Below are 17,157 nucleotides of genomic sequence, written 5' to 3' on the forward strand. Positions count from 1 at the left end.
AAATAAAAATAAAGAAAAAAATTATTTTAATTATCCAGCAAAAAAAGCAAATTACTTGCATCTGTTAATCCCACTGCAAGGTAAAAGAAGCAGTAGAAATATGCAGAAATAATATTCTGTGTTCTCCACTGTGCTCATATACCTATTTATATGTGACATTCAAAGAAGAGTGTTTTCTCCCAAATAACGATAGTGAATTGAAAAGGTTCATAAAGAAGAAATCTGGAGGAAAAGAGGCAGATGCAAATTTGGTTTGTGCTAGCCCATGAAAAATGATGCTCAGTGTTGTTTGTAGGCCTTTTTCTTGTCCAGTTATAAGTATTTTCTCAACTTTGATATGTCTAATTATGAAAAGCCCCTGGAACTTTGTAGTAAGCAGTTTCTAGAGAAAGGTCATTTCTCTGGGAAATAGACTCAGATGGAAATGTGCATGAAGGGGGCAAACAGGAGAAGGAGAATGCTCTAAGAAACAATGCCTGTAAGAGAGGCTTTTGTGGATCCCACTTGGGGGTTCTGGAGTTGGGAAGACCCTTCAGAGATGGCCCCAATTACGGAAGGGGGCTGAGTGTTAGCAGCCCTGCACTGGCAAATTGGGTTTCTGCAGCAAAAGGCAATTCCTACTGGGATTCAGGTAGGAGTCCTGATAAGGCCACATTCCCAGCAGCCATGGAGAATGAATGTCTCAGTCCTGAAAGGGCGATCTGGGAGCGGCCAAATCATACAAAATATCACTCACTCATTCCCTTGTAAGATATATTTTGTGTCTACCATGTGTTTTGCATTAGGGGTACTGGAATGAGCCATGCAGCCCTCCCTCCCTGAAGTCAAGCTCTCACCGAAGTTATTTTAGCAGGGACACAGATAACCAATGCTGCATGTGTTGTGTGACATGAATGAGGGCACAAGACCCTCTTATAGGAGCCCATGGCAGGAATAGACAATCAAGTGTAGTGTGTGTCAATTATGTCTTCCCAAAGGAAATAACATTTACACTAACACTTGAAGGTACTTGGAAAGTACCTAGGCGGGGAAGTGGTGGGAGACTGGGTTCCAAGAAGTGAGAATGGTGATTTCAAAGACCTGGAGGTAACTAAGAGCATGATGTGCTTGAGAAGCTAAAACTCACTCAGCTTGGCAGAGCTCGGTGGTGGTGGTGGTGGTGTGTATTTACATGTGTGCATATGCCGTGGTAGTAAGGATGAGTTTACAGAGGAAAGCAGAGGCCAAGTCTTGAACGGCTGGCCTTGCGAGCATATGTTCCTGCCTCCAGTTGTGATTATCATTTTCTCTTTCATTCTATTGTTTCTCGCCACCCTCTTCTTCCCTTTTCTCTTCATTCAGTTTGAAAGGATAGAGAAGCACCACCCAAGCCCAGGGGGGCAGGCATAATGTTTAGCACAATATCTGGTACACAGTAAGTGCTGAAGAAATGTTTTCTGAGTTAGTTACCTAAAAAAAATATACAGACGGGCCACAAGGACTCCAGTCTCTGAGGAGCCATAGTCACACATGCAGAGTGGGGTCACCAGAGTCCTCAAGAAGGAATTGCAACCTTGACCTGTAGCCTTCCAATAACATTAAAGGAACTACACTCATAACCCACAGCCAAAATTGTCAAATGACTGCTCCTCTAATTCCCAAAAGTGTCAAAGCATTCAGCTACCCCACATGCTAAATACCTGAACTCCTTAACCCCTCCTAACTCCAAGAGACTGAATTTGGAAGCTTTACTTGGGTCACTTTCTACCAGTTCTCCTGGTTTTGCAACACAGATATGGCGCCCAGGCAGGCAAAGTTTTAAGAAAGGAGAGGAGATTGTGGAATGCTGGGGAAAGCAAGGCTCATTCAACATTGACACAGAAATAAATCTCACTTGGCTTACTTATTAAATGGATGGCTTCCTGTCTCCCCAATTCCCAGTGCTTCCTGAGCTCCCCTGGGCAATGGGATACAGACCCAGCTGCCATGAACTCTCCTCCCTTGTATAGGAGCAGCTGGTTCCCTTACCTACAGGTGTTTGTCCGTCTATTCTTTGCTGAGACCTCTATTCAGCACTGAGACTAATTACCTATCTTCTGTAAGAACTGGTCAGAGGCCTCTAACTCTTCCATTTATAAATATCCAATCAGAGGAAAAACCAGTGATACTCCTTCAAAGATGATTTTTAATGCAACAAGTCAGAAATCATGTTCAAAAATCCACTCTCACCCCCAAGTATCCATTGATACGGACAATTTCATTTGTGGTTTCAGCATGAGTCTTTCTTTAAAGGTGTATGAAATGTAAGTGGGCTACGGAGATCCTTAAAGCATAATCTTTCTCATGTAACTTCTGTTCTTTACTTCATCACAGTTTGGCATTCCCCATCCTCTTTTATGAACTCAAAGTATTATTTGCAACATATTTATGGTTTATGGTCTCCTTATATCTAGGAATAATTATAACTGATTTGAAATCATCATCCATGAGTACATTATCCTTCGACTTTTATAGAGGTTGCTGAATATTATGGTGCCTTTTGGGTCCTTTTTCAGACACCAGCACAGATCGTTACAAGAAGCATGAAAGTCACACAGCCTGGAGGAGATGGGCTTACCTGCGTTAAGAAATGTACTCCATCCACTGGCAGATGAAATCCAATTCCCAAAGTTTTGATGATCACAAGGATATTGAGCAAATTTTCCCTGTGAAATAATCAGAATTCTAAAGTGATGAACTCCAGTTACATTTGTAGATATTTGTGTTACATAAACAAACACAGTGGAATTCTTTTAGAATGTGATAACTGCCAGATAGGACTAAATTCTCATTTTATAGATTTGATGTATAATAATTTTTTGTGTGTGGATAGAGTTTTATGTGCCAGTGGGCATGTTTTGATCTGTAGTAAATGTAAATTTGGATACTGAACAGCCATCTTGTGACTGGATACAAAAGTATTTCAAAAATTTTAAAACTAGATTTTAAGTACTTAATTCTAAACAACAAGTTGCTCTTTAAATAAAATCTTGATAAAATTCAGTTACATTAAGAGTAATATTTTTTAAATTTAGAATATAATAACAATTATTGTTGCAGAAATGTACCTCTTCAAAACCTTGTGAATAATTTGCAGGTGATTGGAATTAAGCCACTGAACACCACCAACAACCAATACCGTCTGGCCTGTATTCTCCAGGGGATGTGATCTGAAAGCCAGAAAGAAAAACAACACATGTTACTTTGAAACAGATGGTAAACATTTGAACAGCACTGCCTCACATTTCATTGAACCATATCTGGCATCCTGATCACAGGACCTCCTTGTCATAGACAACTCGTTTGCCGCCATATTACTTGGGATTTAAGCTTTTCAGCACATTTGATATACAGTGAGCAATTATGACTGCCAGTAAAACATCAGTACATTGTGCTGTTCATAATAGTTTCATTGTACCTTTGCAAGAGATGTTCAAGTGCTTTTTCAAATGTTGGTCTCAATGAAGGGTTTATCCAGAACTGGGGATAGTAGGAATAACTGATCAAAGTTTTCCCACCATTGACATTGTGATAGATTTTAGTGCCATGCACCTTCTGCCATTCCTGCAAGGTTTCATTCAGTCTCTCAATCAGGTAGTACATTATCCCTCTGTTGGTTGAATCTCCAATGAAAAGAATCTATAAATTAAAGAAAAAATATTTGTTTTCAAAATCTGTTTACACGGGATAGGAGATAATATATTTGTTGAATATTCAGAAAGCCACAAATGTAATTGTTTGAAGGACAGCCCTTCAAACTGTTAGAAATGACATTCATCATATTCTCCCCCAAACCTATTTATTTTCCTCTTCTCCATCTTCTTAGAAATGACATTATCTACTGACACACTAGTTAATGTTGCTTCATGTTATCTTCAATTTCTCTAGTTCCTTTATGCTCTTTATTTTCTCATCTAATCAACTTAACAAGTTCTATTGATCCAAATAGGCATGAAGTACTTTAGTGTTGTAAGATTTTCCAATCTCTTTTTATCTTATAGATGAGAAAACTTGGAATCCACTGAGGTTACATAGCTCAGTAGAGGTCATGCCACTACTTGAGAAAAGAGCCACAGGACTAGGATCTGAATTTCTCAACAACAATCTATGTCCCAGAGTGCAAATCCCAGTGCCATTTGCTCTGGAAGTTTCTCACACCATCACCTCCTTCCCATTCCCACCAGCACAGCCCTGCTCCAGGCTCCCATTGCTTCAAAGCTGTGTTATGGTTAATACTCTCCCAATGGGTCTTCCTTCTCGCATAATGGTTGCCCTCTAGTTCATTCTACACAGAGTATTACTGGGATACATTTCCAAATGTCTAGCTCTGGTCATCTTACTTTCGTGCTCAAAAACTTTATTGGCTCCTGTTTTCTACAAAATCAAGTCTAAACTTCTTAGGCTCAGCTAACATTTGCTGAATTTTTGTCACATACCAGGGTTTGCTAGGCAATTTCTCACAGGTTACTTACTTTCAATCTTCTAATTGTGAGGTTTGAGTCATTATTTCTGTTTCACAGATCAGCAATTTGAGGGTCAGGGGGATTGAAGTCATAAGTCTAGTAAATGGGGAACACAAGACTCAAATCCAGTCCCTTTAACTTCCAGTGCAAGGCCAACAGACCCATCCTCTCAATGCTTCCTCTCAGTACACAGGTCAGATGCCTACTTTGTCACTGAACATGATTTGCACTCAACAACATCTGTTTTTCCCTGTGATGAACTGACTGCCTAGAAAGCTCCTCCCTTCGCAGCCCCACCTGTGTAAATGCTACACAACCTGCAGACCTGACACAAACGTCTCTCCCACAGGGTCTTGTCCAAAGCCCCAGCCAGATGACCTTCTCCGTCCTCTGATTTCATTACATTTTTTATTTCCATTACAGATTTTATCAAAGACTACATGAAATGGCTATTTGTGTCTGTGCCTTTTTTTTTCTTATATCACATCAAGAAGTATTTGAGGTCAGAGTCAGGGTTAATTTCTGAATTCAAATTTCCCCCATAGTACCATGAATGCACTTTAAAAATATTTATTGAATTGAAAGTCAAAGGGACTTTTGATAGAAACAATCCCTTTTAATGTCTTTGGATAAGGTTTGTTCTTTGTTTTTTTCCTCCCTTTGTTGAGATTTCTGTTTCCATTAGTCATGCACATACTTCCTTCTGGTTAACAGCAATCATTGCTATAATTTCTCAGGCACTACTGCATTTGTGCATTCACAGAAAATTTAGTGAGAATGTGCAAAGGTTTATTCTTTCCATAGTGAGTGTATTCAAATAGCTGTTTGGAGAAATCTAGAAAGCAACTCCAATTTGCCTTCAGATCAAATGCTGTCACCATAAACTTCATCAAGCCCAAGTGAATAACGTAAGTTATCAAGACCCCAATCACTCATCCTCTGAGTAGAGTTCCACTTGGCGCAATAAAATTCCAGCATAAGAAAATAATTTGGGAAATCACTTGAAATTCTTCCTACTGGATTTGACCTATAACTATTTCTGATTTTTAACAGATAATTTTGAAGAATCACAAAAGCTCTTAATTTTAGGTACCGCTAATGACCCAGCTCCAAACGTATGAGTTTGCTAAGGCTGCCATAACAATATACCACAGATTAGGTGACTTAAACAACAGAAATTTATTTCCCTTGATTCTGGAGGCTAGAAGTCCAAGATGAATGCATTGGTATGGCTGGTTTCTTCGGAGAGCCTTTCTCCTTGATGTGTAGGTGCCATCTTTGCCCTGTGTCTTCCCATGGTCTTTGCAATGTGTCTGTGTCCCAATCTTCTCTTCTCATAAGGACACTAGTCATATTGAATTAGGGCCCTCACATGTGACCTTATTTTACTTTAATTACCTTTTTAAAGTCCCTATCTCCAAACAGAGTTACATTCTGAAGTACTGGGACTTACGACTTCCACGTATTATTTTGGCTGGGTGGGAACTCAGTTCAACTCTTAATATCCATAAAGGATCTTTGAGGTCCAGCTTTTAAACTAAATTGCCACTAAATGTTTTTCTTACAAATTCTTTTCATTTCAGTATCAAGATGCAATCCCTTCTAGGCTATCTCCAGGCAACCAGTAAGATCACAGGGTGTCTGTATTGTGGGCTGCAGAGAGAGATACAGAGGTTTAAAAAAGTCAAAGTCGCTCTATGTTACTGAGCGGGAAAAAAAAAATCTAGATTTCAAGTCTTTTCTGTGGGTTATACAAAGATGCAGCTCACCAACGCGTGTCAGAGGCAAAAGTTGTGCTTCAGAATTCTAGGTACTGTTATTTTTCAACTAGATCATCTTAGACAAATTATGTGACCTCTCCAAGGGTTCAATCCCTTATATTTACCATAGGAAAAAATAACAGCACCACCATGGAGGACTTCAATACAATTTATTATTATTATTATTATTATTATTATTATTATTATTATTTTGCTATTTCCATGATTGGTGGGGTTTATTTATTAATTGTTTTAAAAGACTTTCTTTTAAATTAAAATTTATTGGGGTGACAATGGTTAGTAAAATTACATAGGTTTCAAGTATACATTTATATAATACATTATCTCTATATTACATTGTGTTTTCATCACCCAGAGTCAGTTCTCCTTCCATCAGCATGCACAAGTATTTGACCCCTTTTACCCTCGTTTACCAATACAAGTTTAAATGCTTATCTAATTCCTGGCACACAGTAAGCCGCAGTGAGTGTGGGCTAGCATTAAGGAACAGGAAAAGACAAGCAGTGGTTTTGGGCGTTTCCAGAGTGTCTTGCAGTGCATTACTAGTCACCTGAAACCCACTAGCTCATTTAGAGAACTGTCAGAGAAGACAGGAAATGTTTTAAATGGCAGCAATCTCGTTCTTGCCCTACCAACCCTGAAACTGATGCACAGCAAGACTTGTAGGGTTGCTGGTGAAACTGAAGCCCTGGATGGAGATGTGGAAGAGAGATCACCACCCTGAGCAAACCAACACTCAGAACAGTCCATTGAGTCTCCATTGCTGATTAGTGACTAAGAAGAGCTACATGGAAGGGCGGAGAAAGTGTCACCACCGTCATCCACAAAACAAATTCTTCCAAACGGCAAAGACCTAGACAGCATTTTTCAAGTCCAGCAGACACAACTCTGGGGAGACTGTTTTCTAGAGAATTATCTTACCCCAGTGCTGTTCAATTCATGAAGGATAGAAATGATAAATTATAACTAAAATGAAAATGCAGTTGTAATTTTAAGACTGATTGTTCTGTAGGTGACACAGTTTTTGTAAGAGATTAATTGGTATTCCTAACTAAATAATGTCTAACTTCACAATGTCAGCTTTTCAGTTAACACACACAATTAAACAATAATATCAGGAATTAGGGTGATTATTTTCAGTCATATGATTCATATCCAATCTTTATATTTTTCAGGTCATTCAATTTGGTGAATTTTTTAAAAGGAAATTTATAGGTCTACTTCTACTTTAACAGGCCTAAATCACCATAACAAATATTCATAACTAGCCATGCAATTTGTAAGTAACTCTTCTCTCCTGTGAAAAGTATTGCTTTACATTAGCTTATGCAGGTGTAGGTTAGTACATGCATCAAAGACAGAAAATGTGATCATTAAATATAAATAACCAGTAAGTAATTATAAAATAATCTACGTTAGCAATAAAACATTTGAAAAAATTAATTTTTTCCCTCCTATCAAAGTAGCTAAAATTTTTAAAGCCCCAACGATATTATGAGTTCAGGGAAATGGATTCTCTCGTATACTACTGTGTAAGCATCATGAGGGAGAGTTTTTGTCCTTTTTTTTTTTTTTTTTTTTTTTTTAACAACTGTCCAGAAAAGGGCCTGGTGTAAAAGTTGGTTCTCATGTGTCAAATGGATGAATGGCTTTGAACAGTTTTGCTGTTGCATGTAAAAAATTGGCAGTTTTTAAGGAATTCCACTGTATGAAATATTTAAGGATGTCTATTAAAATATATTTCAAAAGAAAAATAAATTTGAGGCAGCATCAATGTTTATTAGATTGGTTATATTAAGGTATAATCATATACAGATTCTTTTCATCTTTTAACAGTGATATTGTAATATGGATATATTATGATGGGAAAGATTTCACAGTAGTTTTAATAAAATGCTGATTATAATCAGAATAAATAATGGTTACATTTTTGTAAAGTACGTGGATGTATAGAAAAGATCCTGGAAAGTTAATGGTGGGTATTTGAAGTGGTGATATCATGACAGTTTATTTTTTTTAAATAAGTATTTAAAAGATTTTATTTGGAAGGTTTTACAAATTCAATTTTTAACGTCTTTCTATTTTATTTTCTCCTTATAATTATGTAATGTAAGGAAAATATTTTTTAACCAAACCTCATAAAGATGTCCCCAAAGCCAATCTAGCTTACCCCAATGTGCCATGTAAACATTGTCACACGTTATATATGGACTATGACATGGAAAAGCTGGAAGGGACTATTCTACCAAGAATTATTTCACATCCCTTTTTTCTTTCTGGCAGAACTCGCTTTTTACCATAGAAGATACAAATAACAAACACGTTTCCCCATAGGTTTTGCCAAGGGAGAATCACATGGCCCAGTGTTGGCCAACGAGACCTGAAAAGAAGATTCCTGGGGACTTGAAGGAAAGATATGCCTTCTTAAGAAAAACAAAGAAATGTCCATCTTCCTCACTGGATGTGATACACCAGTTCCTTGTTATACCAGGACTGCTACAGATAGGTGTGACCGTGAGACTAAATATTGCTGATACACTGACGATAGTCGAATGGAAAGATGGAAAGAAAGCGCACAGGCTCTGAAAAATTGTTGAGCAACTGAACTAACCTGAAACATCTCTACCTCTGTGTTTCTGGTTATGCCAGAAAACAAATCTCCTTATTTCATCCCTTCCTACTTGAACCTTCTGTTATTTGTACCCAGGGTACTGACTAATAAAGCTGGGGTGGTTTTAAAGCATAGTCCCCAAATTATTTGACACTCCTGCTATCAAAAGTTGGGTTCTATGTCCCCTCCCCTTGAGTTTGAGTGGGCTGTGATTGCTGTAATGATTAGAGTATGGTAGAAGTGACACTGTGTGGCTTGTGAGACTAAAAGACGATGTAGCTTCTGCCTTGCTCAATAGACCGCTCAAGCTTGGAACGTTGAGGTGCTATGTAAGATATCTGACTAGCCTAAGACTGCGATGATGTTAAGAAGATGAGAATTTATTCTTTTTGCTCATTTGTATTTTCTAAAATGGATATATATATATATATATATATATATATATATATATATATAGGCTTTTTATGATGATAATAAAAAAGCAGCAGCATAACAGCATCAATAATGATAAACCATTAAAAACATTTTGAAAATTCATATAAAAATTTAGTACTAATCAGCTTAAATAGACTTTATTTCTATTTGTGTAGAACAATGGTTTAAGAGAGTCAGGATTAAGCATTGGTCCAATAAAATCAGTACAGGAACAATGTTAATCATAGTTTGGATTCCAGGGGCAACATTATTCCAAAGATTGAATTGAATTTTTCTGTGCAGCATCCCTATTCTGGTCCTGTAGTGCAGCGAAGGGAGCCTGTTTCCATCAAGGTGGGCTCTGGAGAAGAGCCGAGACATCTGTGTCTGGATGTCATGACAGCCCGGCTCTCAGCTCATCAGCTGGAGACAAAGATGTGTTTAGAGTTCTAAGTTTTGCATCTGTTCCATTCCTGAGACTCTCCATGCAATGTGTTATCAAAAAGTATATAAGGGCTGGTATTTTTCCCACTTTTTCACACCATCATGGATCATAGGACCTAGAAGCACAACATGTTGCCAGGCTCCAGTAAAGTTTGAAGATTATTTTAAAATAATCTTGTTTAAAAAAACACAAAATTGTTTAATGATCTTTATTTTCATGTCTAATTCGTCAACATTATAGTCCCTGTATTAGATGGGATAGATGAAGTGCTATAACAAATAGAGCCCCTAAATGTACAATGGCTTAAACAAAACAGAAGTTTATTTCTCCCTTAGGAAAACAGCCCCAGTGCTTCTAGGTAGATGTATGTGTGGGGGTGAGGGGCAGGGAGGACACTCAGTTTCCCAGGAGGACTGGACTGTGTATTCTTCAATAACGATTTCCAAGAATTCCCTAGTCATTGATACCCAACTGGGCAAAGGAGTAAAAAGCTGCCAGGTTTTATTTGGGCCCAGCCCGGGAGCTGGCCACATCGTTACTGCTCATATCGGTTAGAACTCAGTCATATGGACACGCAACTAATTTCAAGGGAGACTGAGAAATGTAGTCAACCTGACTGCCTGGAAGACGAGAAAAAAATGATTTTGATGAAGACTTAGCTAGGCTTTACCACATTCGCCTACATGCTGTTTTTCTGAGGAAAAACTAAACCATAAAATCAGATTTTCCATATGTGAATTAGCAAAAGTGTGAACTATATGAAAGGCTAATTTATAATCCACAAGATACACAAACAGAACTTCTATTTGTAGAGAAACATGTATCCTGGGATGAATAATAAGAAATATCATTTATTAGTGAAAATACAACTAAGGCTTTGGGAAATTTTGATTTAAATACACAATAAAATATTTTTCATTCCATTTGATTTCATCATGAATGACGGGAGCTAACAATGATGATACTTAAACATCCAAATATTTTACTCCATTACCTCCTTTCTCCAGAATCACTAAAGGTAACAAGGACATAGTTAGCAAATCAAGTTATAAATGAAAAGAGAAGCAGTGGAGGCTATCTGGGTTGAGTGAATATAAAGGCAGTAAATTGTCTGGAATTTGTTAGCATATCAGATTGCTCTGGAGCTTGTTGAAGCTGGGAAAGAATTGAGTACATACAGACTCAATAGACAGGAAAAAAAGAAAAAACCCTTTTAAAAATTAATTTCCCCTCTTCCTCTCTTTCCTTCTACATAGGTTCTGTCTTCAATGTACACACAAGTGGGGATATTTCTTCATATCCAATAAAGTGCATAAAAATCCCAACAGGACTCAGCCCAGCTAACCGGAATTCACTAGAATGTTTCAAGAGGGGAAGTTATAGACAAGTGCAATAAGAGCGACTTGTCCATTAGTCTAGGCAATGCCAGCTCATTGGAGAGCTCTCACGTCAGTAAATAAAGGAACTGAAAGTGAGATGAAGAGTTTTACTCATTACGTCTCATCCAGGGCCAAGCATAGCCCATATGTTTAGAAAGCTCCACCATGATTTGGGTAAGCCCATGACTGAACACCATTGCTCTCATAAGAAAAATACCCATTTTAAAATGAGGCAAGGGGTGATTCAGCTCAAATATGAAACTGAAACTAATCAAATGGCTAATGATATTTAGGGCAAGATGAAAATCTAGCTCAACAAAGGCCCCCTCTGTGAAATGTAGTCCATATTTTCCAATGATGCATTTTGGTTAAATTGGCTCTAGATGACCAACCAAATTGCTCCTTGGGGTCAAAAACAAATGTAAAATGACCCTTAGGCAAATCATTCTCAAACACATGGTCAAAAAAGGAGAACAAATAGATAATGTCAACTAAACAAAGATCTTTTCAGCTCTTTGGAACAAAACTGATTATGTATAGTGCCTTTCAGTGTGAACTGTGGCAGTATGTGTAGGTCATCCTCTCCTGGTGAGAGTGAGGGGCACACCTTCCCTGTTATCCTCCCCTTTTTATTGAAACTGACAAACTACAATGAATTGTGTAATCATAATGGAATTCACATATTAGTCAGAACATATTATTATAAATTAGCCACACTTCAAATATTTAAACACCTTTAAGTCCAAGACACTACTTAACTTGCAAACATTACTTAAAAATGTAAGTTACATTTCCTGTTTTAACAGCTGAGTTTAAGTACTTTCAGTAAATATTGCCTTTTTATAGTTCCCTTTCCTAATTGCACTCTTCTCTCAGATATTTTATTAGTGGTTTAAATTCTGAGCTATGTTTTCAACTGACAAACAAAATAAGGGCTTCTTTATTTCAGTATAGTCAGGCTTCTAAGTTTTTTCTGTTGTAAATGTGATTATCATATTTCTAAACTACTTCCTATATATTCCACGCTGCGATTATAAAGTATGCTCAGATAAAGTTTTATAAATGTTGCATTCAGAGATTATTAAGAGGTGTGTATCTATTTAGAGAAATGTGTGAGTATAATTAAAAACATAGCTAGTATTTTTTCAATTGAATTTGCTTTGATTCAACACGGTTACACATACAAAACCTATACATATGCGCAAAAATCTACAAATGAAATAACTCATATTTGGATAAATTTAGAGTCCCACGTTTACCTGCCCTCCATACATAAAGAAGTATTCCATAGAAACGGATATAAATGCTTCAAGGAGAAACTTTTCTCCTTCTTTCCTCCACAGATCAGCGTCCTGTTCACCTTTCTGAAGTGAAGCCCAGTGACTGAAGCATAGAAAGTGGGGTCCTGCTCACGTGCCATTAACTGCAGTTGGGGTTCTTGGACAAAGTTACCAGAAACTTGAACCTCTTTTTAAATCTCAACTGATGTGTGTCTTGTTCCTTCCCCTTGGTTGGGCATGCATTCCAAGTATAGTCTTGCATTCATCAATGTAAAACAGTAGTAAAAATACATAAAAGGTCATAATAATAACATAAGGAAATTCAACAGAGAGAAATGACTACTGGGAAACTCTAAAGAAAGCAGAATGCTATTTGAAAGCTTAAATTTCCAATAATTCTTACCAACCCAGTCAAAATCTGTTGCCTTTTAACCTGATTTTTGGAAAAAGATAACTCAGTCTAATGCATCCCCCAAAGCTTGACGCTTGCTTTGATTAGGATTTAAAATAAAGTTCTGTTTTTATTTTTTGTGTTTTGTTTTGTTTTGTTTTGTTTTGTAGCACAACATGTTTGCACTGCTTAGTCCTGGCAACAGTGAAACTTTCGGATTCTCACTGTAAAAATCTGCGTTTTACATATTAATTGAAAGTCTTCAGGTTAGTAAGCCTACTAGATCATTAGAATTTGCATGCTTGGGTATGTCCCCACTTTTACATAATCCAAGACGCATACATAAGAGCACACGGAAAAATAAGAAACTCGGTATCTCTAGTGCACTGCTCACCTGCTTGCTTCCTGCCCATCCTCTCTGTTCCCTCCATTCCCGATTCCCTCCATCCTCTGTTCCCTGGTCCTGTGTTCCCTCCATCCTCTGTTCCCTCCAGTCAGAGGGGAATCAAAGAAAGCACTAGACTTGAGAGATAGGACACTCACTGTGAATTCTTTTGGGAAAAAAATGATGACTCCTGTTGTTGTTTTTTTTCAATTAAACTATTTTAAAGTAATCACCACCACCACCCTCTGCCCAGGCACATTCTCTCTTAGCAACTTTTCCAGAACGTGCGAGTCCTGGTCGGGTGACAGCCTCTGTGTTTCTCCCCACCTTTGCAATTACCACAGGATATTGTAACGATTGCTTCTCTCACTTGTCTACTTCTACTAGAAACTGAACACCCTGGACGATCATGCTGTATGTATTTAGGTTCTGAGCTCAACAAAAGTTGAATGAACGAATGAAGAGCATGATATCGCAAAAGTTATAGAAAGTATCCTGAGCTTAACTCTGCTAAGTGATCACGGACTCTCCTCCATTGTAAACTGTACAGGCAGAAGTGATACTGCAAGTTTTCTGGTTGGGGCAGCAGAGTTACTCTGATGGGTTCGAGAGATAAACAATCACTTTGTCTTACAGGATCACAATTGCAGCACAGGCTTCCTCATACCAGTCTGGCTCTTACTATTCCATAACCGTGCTGCCCTTACCCACGTGGGAAGTAAATGTCCGTATAATGTCGCTCAGATTACGTTTCTTTCCTTGAGTGTTTGACATGGTTGAAAGAGAAAAAAAAAGTCAGTATATAAGGTGTTAAAAACCAACATATTTATGTTCTTGTGATTAGTTATGCTTTAGCATTTATTTGACTTTGGAATAGAATGGTGCTTACAGAAAATTCTGGGTAGGATGAGAACTTAATTGTCTCAGTAATAAAAGATAAGAGTTTCAGGATCGCTTTGCATATTTATATTATTTTCATAGAAAGTGAAAAGTAGAGGTACTTGGAAAAACTTTTGCTAACTTACTCCTATTCATAAATGGAACTTTCTTAAAATAAACACTATTTCATAGTTATAATTATGAATGTTTACACAATTATCTCTGTGCTGTGTGGTGTACGAGCATATATACCTGCCTATATATTATCAAAGCCTGTGATTCTGAGTACAAACTGTCTTTCTCATCTCTTCCTCCTTTGCATTTACACTGCTTCTGCCTTAGTTCTGATTTACACAACCTTTTAAAATATAGATTTGGGGATTTTAAAAAATGCTCACACATTGTGAAAAATGAAAATAATACAGATAGCACGTGACCTGGGCAGTTGCATGAGTCCTGTGCTGGGTTTTTTGGGCTGCTGTTGGCTTCTTAAAATTCTCAATAATTTTTGAATACAGGGTCCTGTTTTCATTTTGTGCTGTGCCTTGAAACATTTGTAGCTGGTCCTGTCACCACCCCACCCCTCTTCCACTCCTTTCCACTTACGTAATCACTCTTAACCGTTTGTTACTTCCAGAAATTTTCTGTGTATGTAAGCATGCTTGCATTAGTTTTTCCATCGGTGGGGTTATTCTATACATATTCTATACTTTTTGCCTCCTCAATGTTGCATGACCGAGTTTTTCCATTAAGCAGCCTCCGCCTGCCGAGCACCCATTTCCTCCTTGCCCCAGGCAGCCTCCATACTGCTGCGGGATGCGTTTTCTAATTCTGGTTGTGCTTCTTCTCTGCTAAAAATGTACAATGCTTCCCTGTTGTGTATAGAATAAATTAGTGCCCTGGTAAACAGAACAGCTGTAGGACTATTGCTAGTATGCTGGCAAGTTTGAGTTTCTGAGCACGCAGCCCTGAAAGACGCCTCCAGACCGAGAATCACTAACCTGAGTCCTTTCTGCTAAGCAGCCAGCTAGCTGGTCTCTGCTGGGATCACCTCATCTGAACATGGGCCTTTACTTTCAGACCTTGCAACATCCTATCTCTCTAACAGTTAGGAAAAAGTGACCTTCCCCTTTTCTTACCATTACTTTGTAGAGTTGCTAATAATCAGGCTTGAAATTAGCAAAGACTGTATTAGGAACTTCATATCTGTGTGCCCCCCAAATTCTTATGTTGAAACTCTAACCCCCATGTAATGGTGCTAGGAGGTGGAGCCTTTGGGAGATAATTAGGTTTAGATGAGGTCACAAGAGTGGAGGCTAATCCTTATAAGAAGAGGAAGAGACTAGAGTGCCCTCCCCTCCCCTCCCCTCCCCTCCCCTCCCCTCCCCTCCCCTCCCCTCCCCTCCCCTCCCCTCCCCTCCCCTCCCCTCCCCTCCCCTCCCCTCCCCTCCCCTCCCCTCCCCTCCCCTCCCCTCCCCTCCCCTCCCCTCCCCTCCCCTCCCCTCCCCTCCCCTCCCCTCCTCTCCCTGCCTTGTAAGGACACAGCAAAAAGGCAGCGAACAGAAGCCAGGAAAGGGCTATCTCCAGAACCCAACCATGCTGGCACCCAGGTCTTGGACTTCTCAGGCTCCAAAACTGTGAGAAATAAATATCTCTTTAAACCACCCAGTCTATGGTATTTTCAGACAGACAGGGAAGGAGGCTTTTAGCTTTCTACAGAATTGATTAATCTATAGCATAGGATTAGGTCATATAGACTTATTATTTTACAGATAAAGGAAATGAGTCTGAGAAAAAAATATGTCATGTCCAAAGCCATGGAATTTAGTGATGAATTTAAGTTAATATCTACTGCCCTTCAGGTTAATAGATTGTGACATCTTGGAATTTTCCTGAACCTTCTAAATTCTGAGGTCGGAATGGTATTCTGAAAGAGCTTAGAGAAGTCTGACTGTTATGGCAACAACTGCTTTCATTGCTTCCAGCCCTGCATTTCTAAGATATAAAGGTTAGATTGTCCAAGTCGGTGGTTAAATGTCTGAGGAGTAGCCACTCACACACATGTGTGATCACAAATTACTCAAGGTCTCTGAGCTTGAATTTTTGTACGTGGAAAACAGATATAATATCTACCTCACAGAACTCTGATTGGGAATAAACAAGATTTTCACTTATCTGTTTAATCAATAGATATTTATTAAGTGACTACCGTGTTTCCCTGAAAATGAGACCTAACCGGAAAATAAGCCCTAGCATGATTTTTTCAGGATGACATCCTCTGAACATAAGCCCTAATGCATCTTTTGGAGCAAAAATTAATATAAGACTCAATCTTATTTTTGGGGAAACATGGTGTTATGTATTAAAAACGGTGTAAACAGTGAGAGATTATGGCAGTGATTCAAACACATTCCCTGCCCTCATGAAGCTAACAGTCCAGTCAGATGGAAAGTGGGAGAAAGCAGCACACTTCCTTGCCCAGGATCAATGCTCAGTGAATATTAACTGACAGTTAATAATTTCTAAATATTTGATTTTTAACCCTTCCCTTTAAAAAAGGAACTAATACTGCTGCTTTATCTGTAGAGATAGCCTCAGTCATAAAAAGTGGGGTATTTACATTGGAATCGCATTGAAGACATCAACTCTCTGCCCTGCCCCTCACCCTGTCATCTTCTGAAATCATTTGCTAGTAGAAAATTTGAACATCACCCTAATCTGAAAAATGGGCATATATTCAGTCCAGTGCCCTTTTCTTTGTGCATTAATAGAGCTTTTTATTTTTTTTTAAATCAGTTTTTGAACTTAGTCTTGCCGATGTGCAAGAGTTTACAAACAGTTGGTAAGGAAATGCCCCTCTAATAAAAAGTGCTTTGAAAATCTGGATGAGGCTTACTTACTTCGTGGTAAACAAGCATCTCAGTTCACACGTTCGAGAGCTCTGCCGGAATCTACCTAGTTAGTCAGAGGGCGTCTAGCAAGAAGACACTGCGTGTTGGAGAAATCAGCTTAGAAGCCACACGAAAGGAAAAGCAGCTTAGTGAGGTCCATGCGAGACCTGCTCGGGAGTGTGAAAGAGATCAGGGAGGTTAGTGTGAAAGACAAGGCCGT

General features: G+C 38.5%; 1 protein-coding gene across 2 annotated transcripts in view; it reads right to left on the reverse strand.

Annotated features, from left to right (window-relative positions):
- CPED1 (cadherin like and PC-esterase domain containing 1) overlaps positions 1-17,157 on the reverse strand; it is a 250,121-nt gene that overhangs the window by 20,469 nt on the left and 212,495 nt on the right. For both annotated transcript variants that reach the window (XM_019750063.3, XM_019750062.3), the window contains 3 exons: positions 3,437-3,657; positions 3,087-3,188; positions 2,597-2,684 (listed from right to left, as the gene is read on the reverse strand). In XM_019750063.3, coding sequence (XP_019605622.3) covers positions 2,597-2,684; positions 3,087-3,188; positions 3,437-3,657 — 411 coding nt within the window. The remainder of the gene's footprint in view (positions 1-2,596; positions 2,685-3,086; positions 3,189-3,436; positions 3,658-17,157) is intronic.

Source organism: Rhinolophus sinicus, chromosome 8 (genome assembly GCF_057876585.1).
Source record: "Rhinolophus sinicus isolate RSI-liver-muscle chromosome 8, RSI-T2T, whole genome shotgun sequence".
NCBI classification, from domain to species: domain Eukaryota; kingdom Metazoa; phylum Chordata; class Mammalia; order Chiroptera; family Rhinolophidae; genus Rhinolophus; species Rhinolophus sinicus.